This window comes from Lagopus leucura, unplaced genomic scaffold (genome assembly GCF_019238085.1).
Source record: "Lagopus leucura isolate 7727_CA_CO unplaced genomic scaffold, USGS_WTPT01 Super-Scaffold_100002, whole genome shotgun sequence".
Classification (NCBI taxonomy): domain Eukaryota; kingdom Metazoa; phylum Chordata; class Aves; order Galliformes; family Phasianidae; genus Lagopus; species Lagopus leucura.
Window position 1 is genome coordinate 55,820,516 of NW_024962263.1, and position 21,740 is coordinate 55,842,255.

General features: G+C 38.7%; 1 protein-coding gene across 1 annotated transcript in view; it reads left to right on the plus strand.

Moving 5' to 3' along the window:
* CLVS1 (clavesin 1) overlaps positions 1–21,740 on the plus strand; it is a 79,542-nt gene that overhangs the window by 22,063 nt on the left and 35,739 nt on the right. Inside the window, exon 2 of the mRNA XM_042869441.1 lies at positions 3,121–3,295. Coding sequence (XP_042725375.1) covers positions 3,121–3,295 — 175 coding nt within the window. The remainder of the gene's footprint in view (positions 1–3,120; positions 3,296–21,740) is intronic.

Genomic DNA, 21,740 nt, shown 5'->3' on the forward strand with positions numbered 1-21,740 from the left:
ATTGAAAAGGTGGTATATTCTTTAATTTGATATCACAAGTCAGTCTGTAACAAGTAATGAAATTCCCTTTATCTGTATTTACATTTAACTAAGCCACTTTTAAGTATTCTAAATTAAGTATTACAGGAAAGAGTCTCATACAACATACTCACTCTGAGACATAAAACTGAGTTTTCTGCAACTGCCAAAAAAATGACATTGACCCAAACTTTGTTAGTTTGCTGCCTTGTGGGACAGTCAGGATTTTTAGTGACAGTTTGTTTTGCTTAATACCAGATATGTATACAAATTGAGAGTAGCCTGGCTGAGAAGGACTTAGCCGTTCTGGGTGATGAAAAACTTAACATGAGCCAGTTATTGTGCACTCGTAGTCTGGAAGGCCAAAGATATCCATAGAAGAGAAATGGTCAGCAGAGCAAGGGAGGTGACTGTTCCTCTCTATCCAGATCTCGTGAGGCCTTATCTGGGCCAAGTCTTGGGCCCCCAGCACAAGAAAAATGCAGAGCTCTTGGAAAGGGTCCAGAGGAGGGTAATGAAGATGATCCAAGGGCTGGAGCACCTCTTCTATGAAGATAGGCTGAAGGAACTGGGCTTGCTCAGCATGGAGAAGAGTAGGCTGTGAAGGGACCTTATTGTAGCCTTCCAGTGTTTGAAGGGAGCATATAAATGAGGCAAATCAACTTTTTTACACAGGTGGATAGTGATTGGATGAGGGGGAATAGTTTTAAAATAAAGGAAAGGAGATTTAGATTAGATATCAGGGGAAGTTTTTGACTGAGAGAAAGGTGAGGTGCTGGCACAGGTTGCTCAGAGAGGTTGTGGGTGCTCTGTCCCCAGAGATGTTTAAGGCCAGGCTGGATGGGATCCTAGGCAATCTGATCCAGCACTTGATCTAGCAGTTGGCAACATTGCCTATGGCAGGGGGTTGGAACTCGATGATCCCTGAGGTCCCTTCCAACCCAGGCCATTCTGTGATACTAGGATTCAGGCAGTCTTAATGGTTTCAGCTCTCAGTATTTCTGCATGTTTATACTTTCAACCACTTGAATAATCCAATTAATTTAAGCACTATATTTGAAACACATCTTGTTCTGAACTGTTTAGAGCAAGTTATATCAAAAACCTTTACTGATGTTATCTTCTCAGAGATTCTTCCAGTGTTTCTTATTTGACTTCTTATTTACCAACAGTCCCTCACCTTTATTTTCCAGGTATCTCTTCAAAATGGCTGGTGGCAGAGACATGCATATAGATCATTTAATTTCCCTGCAATGTCTTTATCCCCTTTAATTGTTCCCATTGCACCCTGGTACTCCACCGAGCCTTTTGATTCTCTCACAGCCTGCTTACACCTCTTATAATTAAGTAATTTCTTCTTATTTATTTTCATGTTATGCCTTTGGCTGATCTCCCCACCAAATCCCCCTGCTAAACCATTCTCAGTTTTGTTTTACATTATTGTGCCATACCATTAGCTTCTGTTGGGCTAACTTTCCATTTTCCACAGGATATTCGAAGAGCCTCTTTTGTGGTACCTTCCCATTCAGTCAAAGCATATAGGTCCTTACCCTCCTTTCTCCCTTTTGTAATTCAGGGGCATGCGCAAATCTTTTGTAACTCATTAATGGCTCACTTCAGCAGGCTTCATGCTGAATCTTTAAAGTACCTTATACATTTCCTTTTGTGTAATAGTAATTTATTTAACTTTTTTTTTTTTTTTTTAAACTCTTTTCTTGTGAAGGAGTTAAACTGGAAGGGGGTGGGGAAGGAGCTGGAAAAGGGAAAGGAACATTAAGCAATGAACAAAAGAGATGGACTAATAGAAAGTGGTTCTGTGCTCATGCATAGAAAATGATTTGGATGCAAATCAGTCACACAGCTGAATGATCTGTCTCAAAGACTTAAGATTAAGGAGCAGAGGGTTTCAGACTCGAGTGGCACTCTGTCTGATTTCTATCCAGTCCCTGCATTCAGCAACCATCAGCAGGCCTGCAAACTGCCCACCTGGAGGACTTCTATGCTGCTTTCTTGTCTCCTTGAACTCAGCTGAAAAAAAAGTCTTTGTGTTGACTTTGTGTCATTCATGGTGTCTTAAAGCTGCAAATATGGGGAGGTGGAAGGGATCTAGGCAGGGGACAACCAGATTAGTGACATGTTGAGGAAAGTGGATAAAGTATTTCCCAGGCAAGTAATTTCCACTGAAAGTATAGGGAAGTACAGGTTGGTAATTTTTTGATAATCCAATAATTTATGTGGACAACTAAATAAAGATTTGAATTTCTAAGCATAGGATCTTCAGTGGATTATAAAAAAAATGCCTTGTGTGCACTGTTTCCATGCAGCAGTTACTGAAATAATTATCCAGATTTTAGAAGCATTAGAGGTAGCGGGGTCATGAATCATAGAATCATAGAATGGTTTGGGATGGAAGGGACTATTAAGATCACATAGTTCCAACCCCCTGCTATAGGCAGGGACACCTCCCTCTCGACCAGGCTGCTCGAAGCCCCATCCAGCCTGGCCTTGAATGCCTCAGGCAGAGGCATTCACAACCTCACTTGGCAACCTGTTTTGGATAGGCCTTGTTGTGCAAAGACTGGGATCATTCCTTCTACATGAATAGGAAACTAGGCAGTCTATGTGTAACCACACAATTTATATTAATATTGTATGGACTTATTTTCTTTTTTAGATATTCCTCTTTGAAGTGGAAAGAGTAAAAGCTAACAAAAAAACTGGTGGAGTATATCCAAAGGAGCAGGGATTTAAATTGATAGCCTGAATCTCTTTCACTTCACCACAGACAAATGTTTTCCCAAAGTAGCTTAACTAAAATCTGTTGTAAGGTATGGCAGAAGAATAAAAATGATTTAATTCATGGTTTATTTTGTCCACCGGTGAATAGAACTTATCACATCAAGCAGAGGAATGTCAGCTTCAGATCTGGAGCACTTTAGTAACACCTCTGAAATAACTTTCTTTTCAAAAAGAATTCCAACAGGAAAAGATTGATTTTCCATCCTTCACACATACCCCATCTGCTGCAAAGCTCACTATCTGGAGGTTTGAAGATAACTGCCACCATTGATTTGTTTTTGTTTTTTAATGCTTTTTCTTTAGGAACTCCTTCATAGATATCCTTCGGGCTATTCTACTGTCCTTGGAAGTGCTCATCGAAGATCAGGAGCTTCAGATAAATGGCTTCATTCTAATTATAGACTGGAGCAACTTCTCCTTCAAGCAAGCCTCCAAGCTTACACCATCTATCCTCAAATTGGCCATTGAAGGCTTGCAGGTAGGTGGAGAGCACCATGTGCCTGTACTTTTTGTTACTGCAGCCAGGGGCACATGCCCCAGCACTGGGCAGGGTGCAGAGGTTGTGAGAGACAGAAATCCAAAATGTTTGTATCCAATTCACTTGCAGCATAGATTGATTTTCAGATGTTTCATTTTCACTGTTTTTTGCTTTTTTTTTCTTTCTTTCCAATTGTAAATCGCTGTAACCAATATATACGTGTTACTGCAGCATTAAGAAGGATGTGATGTTTAGAGATTTGAGGTTTAATCCATTGGAGAAATCAAGGAGATTAAAATTCATCAACATCTGTTTTCTGCAGTGTACAGCTGACATGCAAGCAAAACCGCATTCAGAGGGAGGGTGAGGGAGAGGAAGAGAGCAGTTCCCTCAGCAACTGGAAGTGTGTTGTCTATTGCTTGCATGGATGTGTTTGAGTCAGAGGGAAATGAAGAAGAGGGAGGACAGGCTCCCTGTTATGCTCTCACTCTGACTGCCTTAATTTACCATACAGGATCCTTCCACATTACAATTTGGACTGTTCAGGGTCTGCACATCCACTTGGTGCTTGCAAATAAACTGGAGAAAATTAAAACCATGTGCTGTTTCAGAGTTAGGGAAAAAGTGAGAGCAAAATAACTGGAACCTGATGGAACAACCAGAAGACAGGCATGGGCTGCTGTGCTCAGGGTGACTTCACCATTTCCACTTGATTCCAAGTCCATTTTCTCTGTTAGACCTGAGTTGGATTTTTAGACTTAAAGTAGTGTGACAACATCTTATTAATTGTGGACATTTGATACAACCTCTGAACCACGCAGGTTGGAAGGACTTCTGAAGAACATTTCTCCCAACCCCTTTGCTTGAAGCAGGGCCGACTCCAACTTAGACCAGGCTTAAGGACTGCATTTCACATAGCTGCATATCAAAAAGGCAAGATTTTAAAAATGATTGTATTTCCATTTTATTTTTAGTACTTTTTAGGTATCCTGCAGTGATAATACCTCAGTAATAATCTTCCCTGGTGTGTGTATTTTAGATTTAACAAATACACTAGAAAGAACAATTTGTTCAACTATTTTTTGACTAATGCATTGTCTATAATTAGATCATGATTTTCTTTATGCTATTATACAGAAATAAGGCAGAAAAATCTGCCAGTAATTTCTATCCTGTGTTCTCCTCTGTAGGGAATTTTTCAGCAATTCTAGCAAGTTAGAAAGTCAAGCTGTGCAATTAGTCCCTGAAAGACAAGGACAGTACCTTATCTTCTCCTGATTCTGCTTTCACTTCATCTGCATTCCTTTGCAGAATAACATTCTGTGGTTTAAAAAACCTCACTTAGAAGAAAGAGAAAGCCATGTGAAATTCAGAAGGAAATCAAATGTCAGCAAGATGCTCTTGCGCTCATTCAATCTGTTGTACTGCCAGCTCTCTAGCAAGAGGCCAGTCCAGTATTTACCACATCCAATTTCTGCCCAAGGCACTACAGGCTGTCTCTCTGCTGCATGGGAATGAGGGGACATGTCCACCTCATGCCATCTTCAAGTCTGAGCAGTGGAAAAGTGAGCTGTTCCTTTCAGGCCCACTTTCCCCTACTATGCTTATTCACAGGTATTCCTTCATTCTCAGATGGAGAAGCCCCCAGATTATTTGCAGTTGTTGGCAACAGTACATTTCTGGAAGCATCAAGGCCTGAAAACATCAATGCTGACCTTATAATTACATCATTAGCCTGACAACCTGTGCTGAGCAATTTAACAAAGCTGACTTTCTTCTTCTGATGGTTGCATGTTTCATTTTTCATATGAAGTCATGTTACTGCCTTTTGCACGTTAAACGGAAATACAACTTTCTATGAAATGCATAAGTATCTCTTTCTCTAACAACTAGTGGGCTTTGCTAGTTTTAGGAGTTGTGAATGTTGCACTCCAGTTGATAATGTTTGGGAGGATGTCGTTCATGCTTGGTTTTTCTGCACAAATTGATCCTCATGAGTCCCTTCCAGCTCAGGATATTCTTTGACTCTATGATATATGATATAAATATTTGACTCTATGGTATAAATATAGCAAGTGATGGGATTCTTTCAAAAAAAAAAAAAAATTGGCTCTTACGTTTGTTATTGAAGTAGTTTCAGTAACACTTTGTTTCATTATTACTTGAAAATGAGCTGACATTAAACTAATGTAAAATTTAAAATGCAGTTGAAATGCTGACAAGATCTAGATATGGAAAAAGAAGAGTCGCAAAAGGAGTTGCTTTGAAGTTCATTGACAGTAAAATGGTCAAGTTCTGCTCTTATGAGTTTCGATCATATCTGAAAGAGATCAAGGTTGTTTCAGTTCCTTGTTATATCTCACAACGATGGCACTGTGCATATACAGATGCTCAGACAGCAGATTAAATGGATATCCAAATCCTCCTTCCTATGAAGAGATTTTGAGCCATATTATATCCTACATACATTTAGAAGATAGAAGGAAAATACATCTTATAATTTTGTGTGGGGTTGAGCCTGAGTGTCTACATGTTGTTATCTAAGTCTAAGGAAATTCTAGACTGTCTGTTAATTTAATGCCATAATTGAGCCATTTTCCCATAGTTTTGTGAAGCTCTCATTTGACCATTTGATTCAATATCTCAGTCCACTCTTTTTCTTCTTTCCTTTTTTTTTTTTTTTTTTTTTTTTTTTTTTTTTTTTTTGTGTGTGTGTGTGTGTTTTTATTTTTTATTTTTTTTCCCTTTTATTTTTATTTTTTTTCCCTTGAATTACTCTGGAGTGTGTCACCACTAAGTGAAAGAAACAAATCTTAAATAGGTGTGTGTGATAATGAATCTTGTATTGCAAGACCACTACTGGTCAGACTTCACAGTCTGGCCTGCACTGATTAATACATCACTATTTTACAGGGTGCTCAGTTCCAAACACTGTGTAAGTCTGTAAATATTCAGAGATTAAAGATTAGTTACATAATCACTAGGTTTTCTCATTACACTATTTGAATTTCTGGTTGCTCTATATAAATTTCTATGTTTGCTACTGACCACTGGCTTGAAAACCTCTGATAAATATGAGAATTAGGACAGAATGTGATGTGGCAATTACTTATGATCATAGGACTGTAGAATCATGGAATCAATTAGGTTGGAAAAGATCTCTAAGACTATCTAATCTACCCATCAACCCATCACTAGCATGCCTACTAACCCATCTCCCTCAGTGCCACATCTACTCATCTCTTGAACATCTGCAGGGATTGGACACCTCCCTGGGCAGCCTCTTCTAATGTTTCACTATGCCTTCTGAGAAGAAATATTTCCTAATATCCAACCCTGCATCTCCTCGGTGCAACTTGAGGCTGTATTCTCTTGCCCTGTCACTAGTTACGTGTGAGAAGAGTTCAACTTCCATCTCACCACAAACTCTTTTCAAGCAGATGTAGAGACCAGTAAGGTCTCCTCTGATCCCCTTCTCCTCCAGAGTGAATAATCCAGCTCTCTCAGCCACTCCCTGTAAGATTTGTGCTTTGGACACTTAACAGCTTCAGATTCCTTCTCAGGACACTTTTCAGGACCTCAATGGCTTTCTTGTACTGAAGGGCTCAAAATTGCAATCATTTCATTTAATATAGCCTGGGTGTGAAGTCCAGATTTTTAAAAAAATATATAAAAAGTTTAGTTATGTTTTGCTTGGAGTATATAGTTGCCTTGCCTGCAGACAGGAACTTTTGATTTTAGAGTGGACAGAGAAACATTGTTTTTTTCTGCCTCATACAACAGCCCAGCTACATCCTGAAGCATGTGTACCTGTTCACATGTATTCAGACGGAGCTCCCCAGCTGATCTTCTGAGTTGAAAGGCAGCAAGTTCTCCAGCAGTGTCCAGAAATACCCTCAAACTTTCAAAATGTCCAGCACAAGCTATGATCTCACCTTTGATGAAAACAAAGCCAGAAGGCTATCAGGACCCAGCTGAGTAGCTTACAGCACAAATCAGCTGCCTAACAAAAAGGCTAACCTGCCACAAGCCTGTCAAGATACTGAAACTAGTAGGATGAATGGTTATATCCCTGGTTGTATCCTAGACATCTTAGGTGTTTGTTGTTATTGTTTTTCTCTGGTGATTCTGTAACTTGCAATTACAATGCTGCATGTAAGGGCAGTGACTCTCTAAAGTCCTACCTCTACTCAGTGGCATTGATGAATCACTGCAGGAGTGATTTCATATTCAATAGCGCTTCGATTCATATTTTGCAATCAGAGCCGCTCATAACAGTATCAACAGCAAACAGGGATCTGACCCCAGATATTCATTGGTAACAGCCTGACAGAAGCTATGACCAACAACACCCACCAGGAGATAAATTAAAGATCCTTTATTATTATTATCACTTTTAGATTATCTTCAGTTTATCATCACATAGTGAAAACTGAATATTCTTGTTTATGGAAATGGAGGGAAATGAAAGAAAATAAGATGATGCTGATTTAAATATATGATTTTTTTCCAAAAATTTTATGCAAAATAAACTGTAAATATGCTTTTTTTTTTTTTTTTTTTTATTTCCAACTGAAAAATCAGAATCCTTAATATTCCTTAAGTTTCATTATGAGTGGCAAGAAGTGCTTGAATTCTTTCTAATTTGTTACCAGTTCTTGTTTATTCAAAGTTGAAACCAGGCTGAGATTATGGGATAGCATTTCAGATCAGCATGTCATGGTTAACAACCATGACCAAGTCTTTGATGTGGTCTAACCTAGGGATCTAAACAGAGCCCAGACAATGACCACATACTTAGATACTTTGCCAGCCCTTTGCTCTGCAGGCTTGGTCTTTCCTTCACCAGCCCTGGAGCAACACATTTACGTATGGAGAGCTGAAGGAGGTATGATCTCAGAGATGGCCTTAGTACTTCCAGTTGAATTCTTTATGAATTGAATGAAGGAAGCAAGCTCTGAGCATCCTTACACAGAAAGTGTAAGACAGCCACTGTTCTGTAGAGTTTCTAATCATAGGACTGCTGTCACATGATAGTTTAGAGTGAGAATCTGTATTATAACAAACTGAAGATCACCCTAAAAATATTTATTCTAGTTTTGTCTTTCTATAGAAACCTGTAGTGTAGGAGAAATCCATCTATGCTATAAATCTGCAATGCTGTTATGTCTTATCAAGTATTTCTAACAGCTTATGTTAAGGGAAAGATGCAGAGCTCTCTGTCAATGCCTGCTGAAGACAGAGCAGTTCAAATCCTCAGTAATTGTTGCTGGGCAAGTAAAATCACATATAGAGGTATGTACACTTGCCCAGAGAAGTACAAGTAAATAAACTTAACATCTGGGGTAAAAATCAAGGTAGACTGTAAAGTAGTATTTCTGAGAGACTGCAGACTCAGACATCACTCGTTCATTAGTTCATCCTCTCAGTCTTTCAGGCTGAAAATCTGAAAGACAAAAATTGGCAGATAGCTGAGGTCAGTTTCTTGTGTGGGATTACTAGATGGGACTTGTTGCATGTCTGCAGAGTACTGCTGATTTATGGAGCTGAGAATCAGCCTCTGTTGCCTTCCCATCAGTATAATAACTACATCAAGGTAGACTGGTTTTATTTTTTAAATTGAGAATTTAGACACTTGTAAAAAATAAAGAAATTTTTACATTTTTGATTTTACACAAAGGCCTTGTCATTATCTTTCCTAGGAGAGTGCAATCCACTACTTGTATGAGACATATGCGCATATTTACACAAGTAGTTGGATTAAACCATTTGCAATACAAGCACATTAAAAGCATACAATTTATTTTCCATTAAATGCTTTCTCAAAAGTTTCAAAAATGTATTTTTTTCCTTAAATATTGAAGACCTTCATATTAAAGACCTTTGCTGAACTGCTGAGCATGAAGTCGCAGCTAATGAAGAGCACTTAGTATCTACTGAAACAAGGTCAGCTTGAGTCATTCCAGAAATGCTCGTGTTATCTGTCTCCAACAGCTGTTGTGATATGCAGAGTGAGTACTCTCTGAGCTGTCAGTGAGAGTGCCTTTGAAATTTTAGCAGATGAGAAAAGGGATTGACTCATTATACATAAAATAAAGGTAGATAAACAGACTTCACTCTCTGCAAGAGAAGGCCTGTGCTCTTTGTGTGCCTATCGTCTCTAGAGAGTTGACAGGAACAAGAAAGAAGTAGAGTACAGTGGGCAGTAGATGCCTATTTGTCACATGAAAATTGGAATTAACTACTTAGTAAAATTGATCAGCACAGCTATGTTTGCCAGCTGAAGGCTTTTGGGCTTTTGGCCTTGGGTGAGGATAAGCTGCAATTGGGACAGCTCCAGAGGCCAGTGAGTTAATCGGAAAGACTTTTTTTTATGTAAGTTATTACATGTTAGTAAAGCTCTCATGGAGTTTGTATTAAGAGTGAGACAGGAGGCAAATACTCTGTAAGTCCTGGAAAGGAGACAGAAAAGTTTGCAATAGACAAAAATGTTTCTTACTGGTAGCCAGGAAGCACACAACCAGAGTTGATCTGGACATATCTCAAAACTTTGCATGAATTTGTGCAAAAGTAGTTTATATTTGATCTTGTGTCCTGGTCATATGTATTTCTGGAATCTTTTTTCCTCATATAAAACATTGAAACAGGCTAATTCACATATATTAATTTATATTACACCTCTCCTCATTGTTTTCATAGAAATTCAAGAGTGATGCTGATGTAACAACAGTTTCTTTTACTTCTTTTACAATGCCAAAAGCTGTTTCTTAATGAAGGCAACTTGAAGAGAATTACAGATACCTTCTTACGAGAAATTATGCTAGGTGTTGTTGTTGTCATTTTAAATATAAAAAAATGTTGCATACACAAAACTAGATCAGAAATAATCATAAAATAGAACATTTAGGTTGGAATGGACACATAAGGATCATTGAATCCAATTCCTAAGACACAGTAGTAACATTTCACTGAAAGCTAAATGTAAACAAAGGTGGAATGGGTACTGTTTTATCTGAGATGTGGAGTGGTGATGGGGGCACATGTGTATGTGGAAACAGAAGCCAGAACAAGAGGTGAAGTGACAGTATGACTGAAACTGTGATATGCGGCATAAATTATGCCCTGAGCTCAGATAGATCAGGACTTTGCTCTCTCGGAGAGGATTTGTGCTGTTTCTCACTAGCAACTACTGGACTAAAATCCAAACTCCCTGGGAATGCAGCTGCAGCAGAGTAAGATCATTTGTATTCTTACATCCCTGGCTCTTGATACCTTTTTTAACACATCCTTTCAGAGATGCTGCAACAGTGGGAATGGCCATGGGTCTCTGGCTGCTGCAGTGCAACTCAATGATGCACAGAACTTTGTGTTTCCATTCTGCAACCCTAGGGAATGTAATAATTTCTGGTGCAAGTTTGGCAGCAGAGAGCTGTAGGCAGGCACATTTTAAACTTCTATAACTGTTTAGTAAGTCTAGAAAGGAAGTGATTCGGAGCAATATTTGTGTGCTTGCTTTTTCCAGTTACATGCAGAGAAAAGACTTTTCTACAGCACATAGAAATTTCATTTAAAGCCAAGCCTATTATTTATATCTCCACCTATACAAAAGAACTTATAAAATCCTCAGTATTGGTTATGCAGTATGGCTAGAAGAGACCACAGCATTTTCAGAAATCTTGAGTTGAAATGGCAACAGATGTCAACGAGACTTTTGCCATTGCCTTGGTGGAGACTGTAATTCCAGCCCTGTTGCAGGAAGTAATTTCCCATTTGATAAATTTTGCACTCTTGGGGGGTATGTTCCTCAACATCTGAATATTTTTTTGAAATTTTGTACATCAAATGGAACTTTTTGTCTAGAAATCCCGAATCTAGTTTGTTGTCAAGTATTTTTATTTCTCTTCTTAACTGTGTAGAGCTTCACACTTGAAACAAGCAGTTCTGAATAGCAGGGGTTCCTTGATTCAAACACGTCAAACTGAGACACCTCAAACACTATAGTCTTCCATGGAAAAGATGAAAACAGAGTGAAAAATTCGTTGAGACTCCCAACTTGCTTCTCCCCTCCTCTCTACCCTTTGCCCTCTACCAAGCTTTGATGTTGACAAATCGGTATTTTCTGAGGGAAAAAAGCATTTCAGGGCAAATCCCTCCAGCAGCTGTACTGTGCTGTAATTCAAACCTTCCAAAACTCTCTTAGGATATTTTTCTTGCATCTTTCTGCTAGACACGTCCTAGATTATATGAATGTGCATTCTGCTTTTCTCTATTCTCCCACTATTTTGAACTGTTTGTGGTAGAATCAGTTTAAAGCATGGCTGAAGTGTAATGAAAATCATTTCCATTTCAAAGGAGGCTTTCTGATCAACTCTAATATACATGCAATGAAAATATGGCTGAGAAAAAGCATAGCTAGCAAAATTATAATTACAATGCAAATATTGTTCAAATAGCAGAAACATTTAGAATGTCATCAAATTGGCAGTTTTTTTCAGAAATGAGGCAGAAGCATGAATATATATTTGATGAACAAAATAAAAATACTCTATCGCCGTTTAAGAATTATGGAGGATAACAGCAAAACTTTTAATAAACTTAAAAAAAAAAAAAAAAAAAAAAAAAAAAAAAAAAAAAGTGGAAACTTGCCAAAAGCTTATAGGGTAATACATACAATATTTTTCAATTTTCCAAAAGAATTTAAAGGCAGCTTTGCATAGGAGTCTGCTCAGTAGTGCATATGCTCAATGCTCTGAAGAGATTGTTTCTTTTGAGTCAGTTGGAATGCTGACACGCATAGACACTTCTTCACCAGTGACAGAGTCTGACTCTTAACATCTGGGAGAAGTTTTATGAAGAATGCCACTGACAATCCTAACTTTATTTGACTTCATTAACAGAGAGAACCTGAATTGAAGAATTTCTCAGGAAGTAACATCTCAGTATAGCACAGACAGAACTTATCTCCTTGTGATGCTCTTTTCCATCATTTGGTATTTAGCAAATTTAGTGCTAAGTGTGAGGAAATCTGTGAGGTTGAAGTCCTAAAGAGATAAGGATTCCTGAATATGTACTGTTGCTGAAATTAATGAACTGGTACAGATAATACCGTGGACTTAATTAATCAATGTGTGTGCTCCCTCTTAACTTTGGAGAGAATATCTCCTATCCTTCTCTCTCTCCCTCTGTCTCTCTGAAAAAATGCAATCATTTCAATGTGCAAAAAATTAAACCTTCACCATTTGAAGGCAAATTCTGATAAATTTCAATTGAAAAGAGAAAGCTTTTTTCTCCAACCAATCAAAAAATGCCTAAAAATCTTGTTTCCTTCTGCTGGCTACTCTCTTGCTTAAGATGAGTCAGTAGTCACAGCAGCAAGGAGACTGTCTGTGGCCATTTGCCATCATGTGTGAAAAATCCTGTGAACAACAGGACAGACAAACGACAAATGCAAGCAGAACAGTCAAACTGTGGTTCTATTGAGATTCTGAATTTCTTCAATTAAGTTTTTCTATGAAATGTCAACATTTTTTAGGAGAAGCCCACAACTTTTCATACAGAATTAAATAAATAGCTTGGCTAGATGTGCTGCCTCTTGTTGAAAATGGAAGAAAATCAGTTTCTCTGAGTAATTTTAGCTTAAGCTTATAGTGTTATATTCCAAATATTCCTACCCAGACCTGGGTATGTGGGTTTGAAGGGTCTTTTGACCATCAAACAGATATTTCTGCTGAAAGCAGAGGTACTGCAAGATCAGCGTTGGCCATCAAACCAGCTATCCCTAATCTAGCTTTTCTCCACTTCCTTCCTCCCTGTCCCTTCTCCACCTTTGATATTGCTTTCTCCAAGTACTGAAAGATAAATTCAGCCATGAGGAAAACCAGGTGTGCAAGGTGTGCATTTATGACACTTAGCCCACATGGCTAGCAGCGATAGGTATTCAAACACAAAAAATATAATTAACTATTCGAGAAACTTCACCCCTCCAATTTGCTATACATGCCTGAGTGAATGTTAATGGGGTCACAGAGCTCTTTGAACTGCTGCTGACAGAACAATAAAGAGTTCCTGCGGTTTTCAAGAAACAGCACAGTATAATTTTGCTTGCTTTGCAAGGGCATTTCTTAATGATATCATTATACCCTCTAAACTCCTGGTCCATTTTCAGAAACTCACAACACTTCAAATGACAAGTTACCTTCCCTTCTCCCTGGGAGAATTGAATCTCAATTATAATTTATAATGTGTTACTTACTCAGTGAACATTCTTTTCCTGTGCCTTTGAGAGGTGCAAGCTATGGTATTTTAATGAAGCACCCCCATTTTATGGTCTCTCTCCTCTAAAACTGGAACAACAGTACTTAAAGGGCTAGGCTCCTGTTTGTGAAGTAAGGAAGGCAAATAAATTCTACTTGAACTGCTTTAATAGGCCATGGAAATAACTTAGATTTATCTTTATTTAGGTGAAACTCATGTTTGAGTATTGCTGGAGAGGGAACAAATAACCTTAGTAACAAATTCCTGCCATCTGTGATAAAATTTATTCAAATGTTTGAAGCATTTTACTTTGCTTACACCATTTTGAGGTTATTGGTTTCAAAGACATTCTAAGGAGTATTCAAGTCCATTTGTTAAACTAATGAATTAATGAATGTTGTCATTAGCTTAGACATCTGATTCAAAGGATTGCTCAGTCTTGCATGGATATAGGGGAAAATAATGAAAAAGACCATTTGTATTGGGGTAGTGTATTCCTTTCCTTAAGGCAAATGCAGGAGCAGATCTGGAAGATTTCAGGTTGAGACTAGAAGAAAAAGAAAAGGAAGAAAATAATCTTGTGTTCTCATAGGAGATTTTACAAATTAGTTTTCTGATGATTTTGTAATCGGAAATTTTACATAGCACAAATTCTGTAGTCACTTCAGGACATGATTCTCAGAAAACTGCTTTTATAGCTGAATTCTTGGTTGAGCACAAGCATTGATCAAAATAAATACTTGATATAAATGTACTTGCATGTAGTCACTTGTTTAGCTGTGATTTTCCTTCAGCATCAGTATCTCAGATACAGGCTCTCCACAGGTTGCCTTGAATGAGTCAGAAAATACAATAACAAACATGCAGCACTGGCATGAAAAGGGACAACTGATCAAGAATTTCAGCTCAGTGAATCCGCAGATACCTCACTAGCACTGCTAACATGATCATAGTAACAGAAAAATCATTGCCTCCCTCATTTTGTATACTTGGGGTGTTTGACCAAGCACAGACAACAGCCTCACACCACCTCTCCACAGACTCTGAAGGCTGTGTTTTTAAGTCCAAGCTCTTTGAATCTGTGCTGGTTGGCACTCTAAAAGAAAATGCGGAATAACTTGGCAGGAACATTTCATTGAATATGAAACATCTTTTGATTTTTGTGTACACTGCATCCTTTTGAGAATCCTGTCAACCTCAAGAGAGACAGCCTTGGAAGATGCACTACAGGTGAAGACTTTGAACTCTTCTGATTTCTTTGCCATTCAATTGTTGTTGCACGTGAATCAGATCTTGTACCCTTCAAACATTTCAAAATATTGTTTGTGTATGTTAAATGCTGCAAACTAGCAACTTTAAAATGATTCATCTTTTTTCTTTTCATCTCTCTTTCTGTCCCCTCAGCCATGAGCTCACAGATTCCCCTGCATTTCTCCAATTGTGAATGAACAGCAGAGCTTTACAAGCCAAAAGTATTGGTATACTGCCATGACATAAGGCTTTATGAAGCAGAACAGTGCCATATATTTTTTCAAACATTCATCAGTTTCCTGTCAGTAGATAGTTCTGGAAGAATATTTCCAGTACTTTGCTTTACTAAAGCAAATATGCAATTTCACTACCTCTTTTCTCTTTTTTGGGAGGAGAGGGAGGCTTTTATGCTTTATATTTTATTTGCCACATGTACCATGTTCTCGGTGTTTGACCACTTCTCATGAATATCTCCACAGAAAAAGAGTCCACAACCTCTCTGGGCAACGTGTTCTAATGCTCCATCACCCTTACCATTAAGAAGTTCTGCATGTTAGTACAGAACTGCCTATGTTCAAGTTTTAAGCCACTGCTCCTTGTCCTACTACTACACACCACTGAGGTACACACTTCGCCTCATGCATTTGTGTCTCAGTTCCCTTAAGATATTTATAAACATTAGTCAAAGTGAGTCTTCCCAATTCGCTGAAACTGTAGCATCTCCAAATGGAGTGTGAATCCCATACAAGTGCAAGTGTTGATGGTGTATTCAAAATCTAGGTCTTACAAAAGCAAACTTTCAACGTCCTCCCTGTTGTCTTGATGTTAACAGCAGGGTTTGAATAACTGAAATCTGGAAACTGGACTGATATTTTGCCCTCCAGAGATGTCTTCAAACAGATTTACAAAGCAAATCCTTATCTGTCTCAGGATAGTTTGGCAACAATCTTAGTGGTGCTGTTGGTCTGAGTGCTGTCCTCCCAGTAGAAGTACAAATCTCTGCTGCATGGTCTCCCTGTAGTATGATAGGGATTCTCTACAAGTGCTTTACATGATGATGTTTTGTGCATATGCTCCAAATCTGCACAGGCTTACATTTCTGTGTAAGGTGTGCCTGTTTAGCATGTGGAGGTAGGTAGATACTATCATGATAAGTACTGATGAATGACTCTATGGAAACATCCCTTGTTCCCAGGCTTTAAGGTAGCAGATGCCAAATCAAGCTTCTAGATTTTCCACACACTTTTGATGTCAAGAGAAACAGATATTCCCTGTGGGATGATGGTGTCCAAAAGTTCTACCAGTGAGAGAGCAGAGGTGAGATGTGAACCAGCTCTTCATTCACACACACATGCCTTCCCCACATAACTTCCTTTGCAATGTCAAAACTGGTGAAGAACATAAAAGACAAAACACCAAGCCCTGTTCAAGATCTGATGGTGAAGGAAATACCTGAATGCAAACCTAGAATAAGAAGTCCTCACAGTCTCTTGTCGCTAGCACCGAGACTACAAGGTATCAAATGAAGGTGTAAGAAACCAGGTCTGGAACAAATGGAAAAAGGCAGCTCTTTCTGCTGTAGATCTGAAAATCCTTGTCCTGAAGGGTATGTGTACACCACATGACATCCACTGGACAAGTTAATCAGAGAGAAATATGGAGAAATTGACTAAGGAGAGAAATCACATCCAACTCTAAAGGTTGAGAATAACAGAAGGCTGAGAGCTGTGAGTGAAGAGACACCTGTTCCTCCTTCCATGGACACCTGGTCTAGAGAGAGGGTATTTTCCAGGTGGACCTTTGGTAGGACTGCATGATCTTTTTCTGTATTAGAAGCAACAACATTTCCATCTGTCCTGAGTGTACTTCAAGTATTGTCATGGTAACAGTTATATGACAGTTGTTTTCAAGAATCCAAAGACTCTAAGAAGGGCTCCTAAATTTTCTCTTTGGATGCAGCTAATGTCAGAATGGTGGACTCTGGTGAGGGCTCATGAACAGTCCTTTGTACTGTAGGACTTGGCTTTCCTCTTGTCAGTACAACTTAATAACATCAGGATATGCATTACAGGCTTACACTGAAACACAAGAAAACAGATTAGTATTGACCCCTGTGAATATTGATCAAGTCTATCATATAAAAACTGCAATTTGCTCAGTCAGTGGCACCACAGTGATGTTATTGGCACTACAGTGTATACTATTTTCCTCCAAACCCCAGCTAATTTTCAATTCCTAGTATGAGAGAGGGATTTACAAGTATCATCTTCTGGGCTTACTAAATAAGTGAAGAACAGATTCTGCCAATATGCTCAAAAGGAGTAAATGAACAGCCACCATCACACCCTGACCTCCCTAAAAAGCACAAACCTGAATGAAATTAAAATGTCCGAGCCAGTGCTGTGTAAGCTAACAGGAAATCATTGGATATACAACCCAGCTCCTTCAAGCTACATGTTTCATTTTGAAACATATCTGTACTTGGAGACATCAGTAATTATTTCCATTTATTTTCCGCTTCAGTGATATGTAAAGCTGCAGTTTTGATGTGACTTGCCAAATGCCTCCATTGATTTACATAAAAGTTCACAGGAGGCAGAAATATTTGCCTGAAGGATAAAAGTAAACATATTCAAGCAAACAGGTAAAAAATTAGTAAATTCTGAAGTTTAGTGAAAAGCTGATTGTATTTCTGTGCTTATCTAATCCTGATTATGAGTTGAAGACTGGAGTGTGGCACTAATGTTTCAGTGTCCAGGGGAGCATCTACAGGAAACAGAGGGAAAAGATCCTTGGAATTCCCAGCAATGCTCTGGTAGAAAATCATGCTGCCTTTCCCACCTCTTTCAATGTCTTCTCAAGAGAGCTGCACAAACCACAGGACTCAAAGAGAGGGAGTTTCATCCAAAAAACTGCTGCTGCTGCTGCTGCGGCTGCTGTGTGCCACCTGCCTCTTCTTAGGCAGCACATGGAAACCACACAGCGGGTCCCCTGTTCTGGGTAGGAGAGCTGTCAGTCAGGGCAGCTGCTCCGTGGTACTGCTGCAGCCTTCCTCTGAAAACATCCCCAAAGCACACATTCCTGCTCTCTTCTATCTCTCTAGTAGCAAAATACTTTTTTTTTTTCTTTTCTAAAACATTGAAGTAGACAAAGAAAATTTAAATCTCTTTCTTTTCATTTGCAATGTAGGTTTTGAATCCGGTATTCAGTGTCTTTAAATTTTTTTTTCACAGCCATGATGGCTAGATTTTCTTTCCTGTTTTAATGAAAGTCTGCATTTCAATCTAATATCACAGGAACAGCAGCTTGAGCTTTAAGGATATCTTTAAAAATCGTAATAATCAGTGCTTCTTCTGTTGCTGCATGGAATGGTTGGTCTTCATGTAGTTTTGCACCCTTGCAACTCTTACTTCTGACCTGGCTTGACAGAAGAGAAAGTTGCAGTGGATAGGGCTGTGATGGCAACAAGATGGCTGCATTGGATGTAGAAGGAGGGGAGGTGATGGATGGGGAGGTACAACCTCTCAGCCAAATAGTGCTTAGCATCAGTTGTGCTAGGCAAGGTTTTGTGAGCAAAACCCTTCACTCCTCAATAAGTCCATATACCATGATGTTTATTTTCAGCTAAAATAGTTATTTCTAAAGATCACCTCCCTCTTCTTGTGGATGCTGTCTGAAGAATTCTCTGCATTGTACAAAAGGCACAGAGATTCTTATTACATGTTTTTGCACAGTGAATATGGGCGTTTTCTGTTTTTGTTTTGTTTTGTTTGGGGGGGTCGGTGGGAACAGATGAGGTCAAAAGTATGAGGGACTAATAAATGAGAAATCTTATTCTTTTAATCTGAATCAGAGAAACAAATCTTATCCTGGGAATGAGGTTCTCTGTTATTATTTTCTCCTCCTAGCACTGGAAAATCAAACCAGCAAGGAGGTATCAAGTTTGATTTTCTTTCCACTTGCGCACTCCCTGAACACACACTGAAGTGGTGTTGAGTGAAAAGGAAAGAGTCTAGTGTCCTTGGTGCTTCCAGACTTTTGCAGGAAAAGAACCCCTCATCTCTTTCAAATGGGCACAATTTGATTTGAAGAACTTAAATTCAGAAAACTCTTACATTGATATTAGAAAGCCCTGAATCTAGTTGTTAAAAGAGTCTTCAGACCAGGAAATAGGTCTCTTCTTTGTGATGTGTGCTATCAACTACTACAGCATCTTATCCAGAAGTGCAGTAATCTATCACCATCTGAGCTAGTAAAGGCTCGAAGGCTTTTTAGATGTGTGCTACCCCTTGGTGATTTATTGGACAGTTTGCAACAACCACCTAGGCAAAATTTAGTAGCTTTTGTTAAACAACAGTTTAGCAGACCAGATTTTTACCACGTTCAATTCTTTTATTTTTTCCTAAAAATAAACAAATAAATAAATAAATAAGATTTAAAAAGATTTTTATGGCTGAAAAACAAGGTATTCTACTTGCCTGGTTTCACACAGTAGCTTTTCAAATTCACAATGTTCTGCTGAATGTTCCCCTGTGCCATGGTTTTTGTTCACCTTTTTATCACTGACAGCAGTGCAAGGCTGGGTACAAATGTACTAGGAAAGTACAAGTTGCAAGGAAACAGATATGTTCCTGTGTTGGAACAAGCTCTTCAATAAGAAAAGGTCTAACTGAGGCACCTTGCAGAATTTTGTTATGCAGGCTGTCTTTGTGTCTCCTTGTTCAGCTATTTTATTATTAAAAAAAAAGATTAATAAGGAGTGTTGACCCACTGCTGTCTTTTCACAGCATCTTGTAGGAATTTAGTGACGGAGAATTAAGAGTCTTTTCCAAAGGTGAAAACAGGGCTAATAAAGCGATTAATAAAGTAACCTTCTGCATTAGGATAGCACTGAGAAGTCTCAATGGGGAAAAAATACTACAGGGAAAATGAAGCAACCAACACTCTGCTGTGTGTTAGAGGAAGAACTGATAAGGTCATGGAGGTAACGCTTCTGATGGGAATGAAAAGGAAAAAAATATATGAATTTGGGGGAAAGTAACTCTGTGTCATCAAGAATTGGCAATGAGTTTGTTTTGTACTCTGCCTTATATTCAACTTGTGATGATTTTAAAGTCTCCTTCCACTAGATAATAGAAATTTTGCTGACACAAAAATCTGTCAGCAGGAAATTTGGCTTTGGGGCACTCAGTCAATGGTACTGTAATTATTTACAGAGATGATCAAGTAACCTCCAACTCTGTCCTTTGAATCTTAGTCTCTTTTCACTTCCCCCACTTTCTTTTAAAATAGAGTGAAAAGAGAAGAAGGTAGAAAGAGAGATAATATATTTTCTGAGGCTTTATTTTGCAAATCCTATAAAAAAGTAAATTCCAGACCTACTTGCAAAATAAGATTAAGGAAATAAAGAGTAAATACATTTGTGCTTTCTGAAATAGATGTTTCATTTTGTTTGTTTGTTTTTTTTTTTCTTCCACACTTTGTGTCATATTAAAGCACTTCACTATGAACTGTGGCCTGTGTCTTGGTTTTAGAAATTCCAATGAGAAGCAGGAACTGGGTCTTTCCCTCTGTGTGGGGATTAAAGAGGAAATAGTGTGACAGAGGAGAGATGGGCTCAGCCAGCCATGGTAGCAGGTGTGAATGTCAGTAGATGGTGCAAGAAAAGATGACGGGCCCAGAGGTGTAGAACAGAGCATCCTTCACTGTCAGGAGATTAGAGTTTGGGAATCCTGTAAACAGAGCAGTGAGGAGTAGCAGCAGATTCTGCAGCAGAGGTGCAGGGACATTGCAAGGTTTGGAAGGATATTTTGGACAGGAGATTGAAATAATTGAGCAGATTTGAAATTGTAATGTGTACTGAAGGGACTTTGAAAGGACCTGCTAGGGCAAAGAGACTATGTAGACTGGCACACACTGGGAAGTTCTGGGAAACTCTTATCAGGGATTTCTATCTGGAGTTAGGAATACCAACAGAAGGCATTTCTAGAGTGAGAATTGCTGTGGGCTGTGGTGCAGCTGAAGAAGTTACAATGAGAATTCAACCTTAAGAGGTTTTGTGGGGATGGCTGTGGGGCTTACTTTGGGTCCACTGAGAGGGATCCTGGTTTAGTATGGGGAGTAGACACAGGTCTACCACACCACCCCAATATCCTTCTGCAAAGGAACTTGCATTTTTCTGTAGCAGCACAAGTACCTGTGCCTGGCAGGCGACCTACAGGAAGCTCACAAGTGCCATTAAGCACTTAGTCAGCTATAATTATTTACACATGGCCTCTTACAGGACGTAGATGATAGGCTGTGTTGATGAACTAAAACGTGGAAAATAATGTTTTGTAAGACAAGGCATATCCACCTTTTTCACTCACTCAAGTATCACATGAATCCGAAAGGATCTTTTCACTATATCCACAAGAAAAAGGAGGCAAAAGCAGTAAACTCTGATTAAATTACTTAGTTACTAGGATTCCTACATACTACCTGACTGGGATCACTGCATGTCCTGCAGAAGACAAGGACGAGCCTCCACAGTTCACACTTGCCAGGAGCCCAAGGCCCTGTGGCTTCTGCTATCATGTGAAATTGGCACATTCTCACAAATACATCTATGAGTTTTTCTTATAGTAATATTTTCATAGAAAATATGGAAAAAAAACCATGCAGTGAGAACTTTTCTGTGCAGACACAATTTCACCTGGGATCCAGCAGAGTCAGAGTGACAGTTTGTTATCTGTATGTATTAACCTTGTGTTTAGTAGAGCTTTCTTTAATGAGAACTGCAGAATTTTACCTTCTGAGAAAGAAGCAACATGGAAATTTTACAATAGACTTTAGACTTCCTCAAACCTCTCTCAGATGTATTTCTGGAATACTTACCATTATTTTCACTGATTCACATATTTACAATTTTCCATACGTTGAAACTAGACATAGTACACAC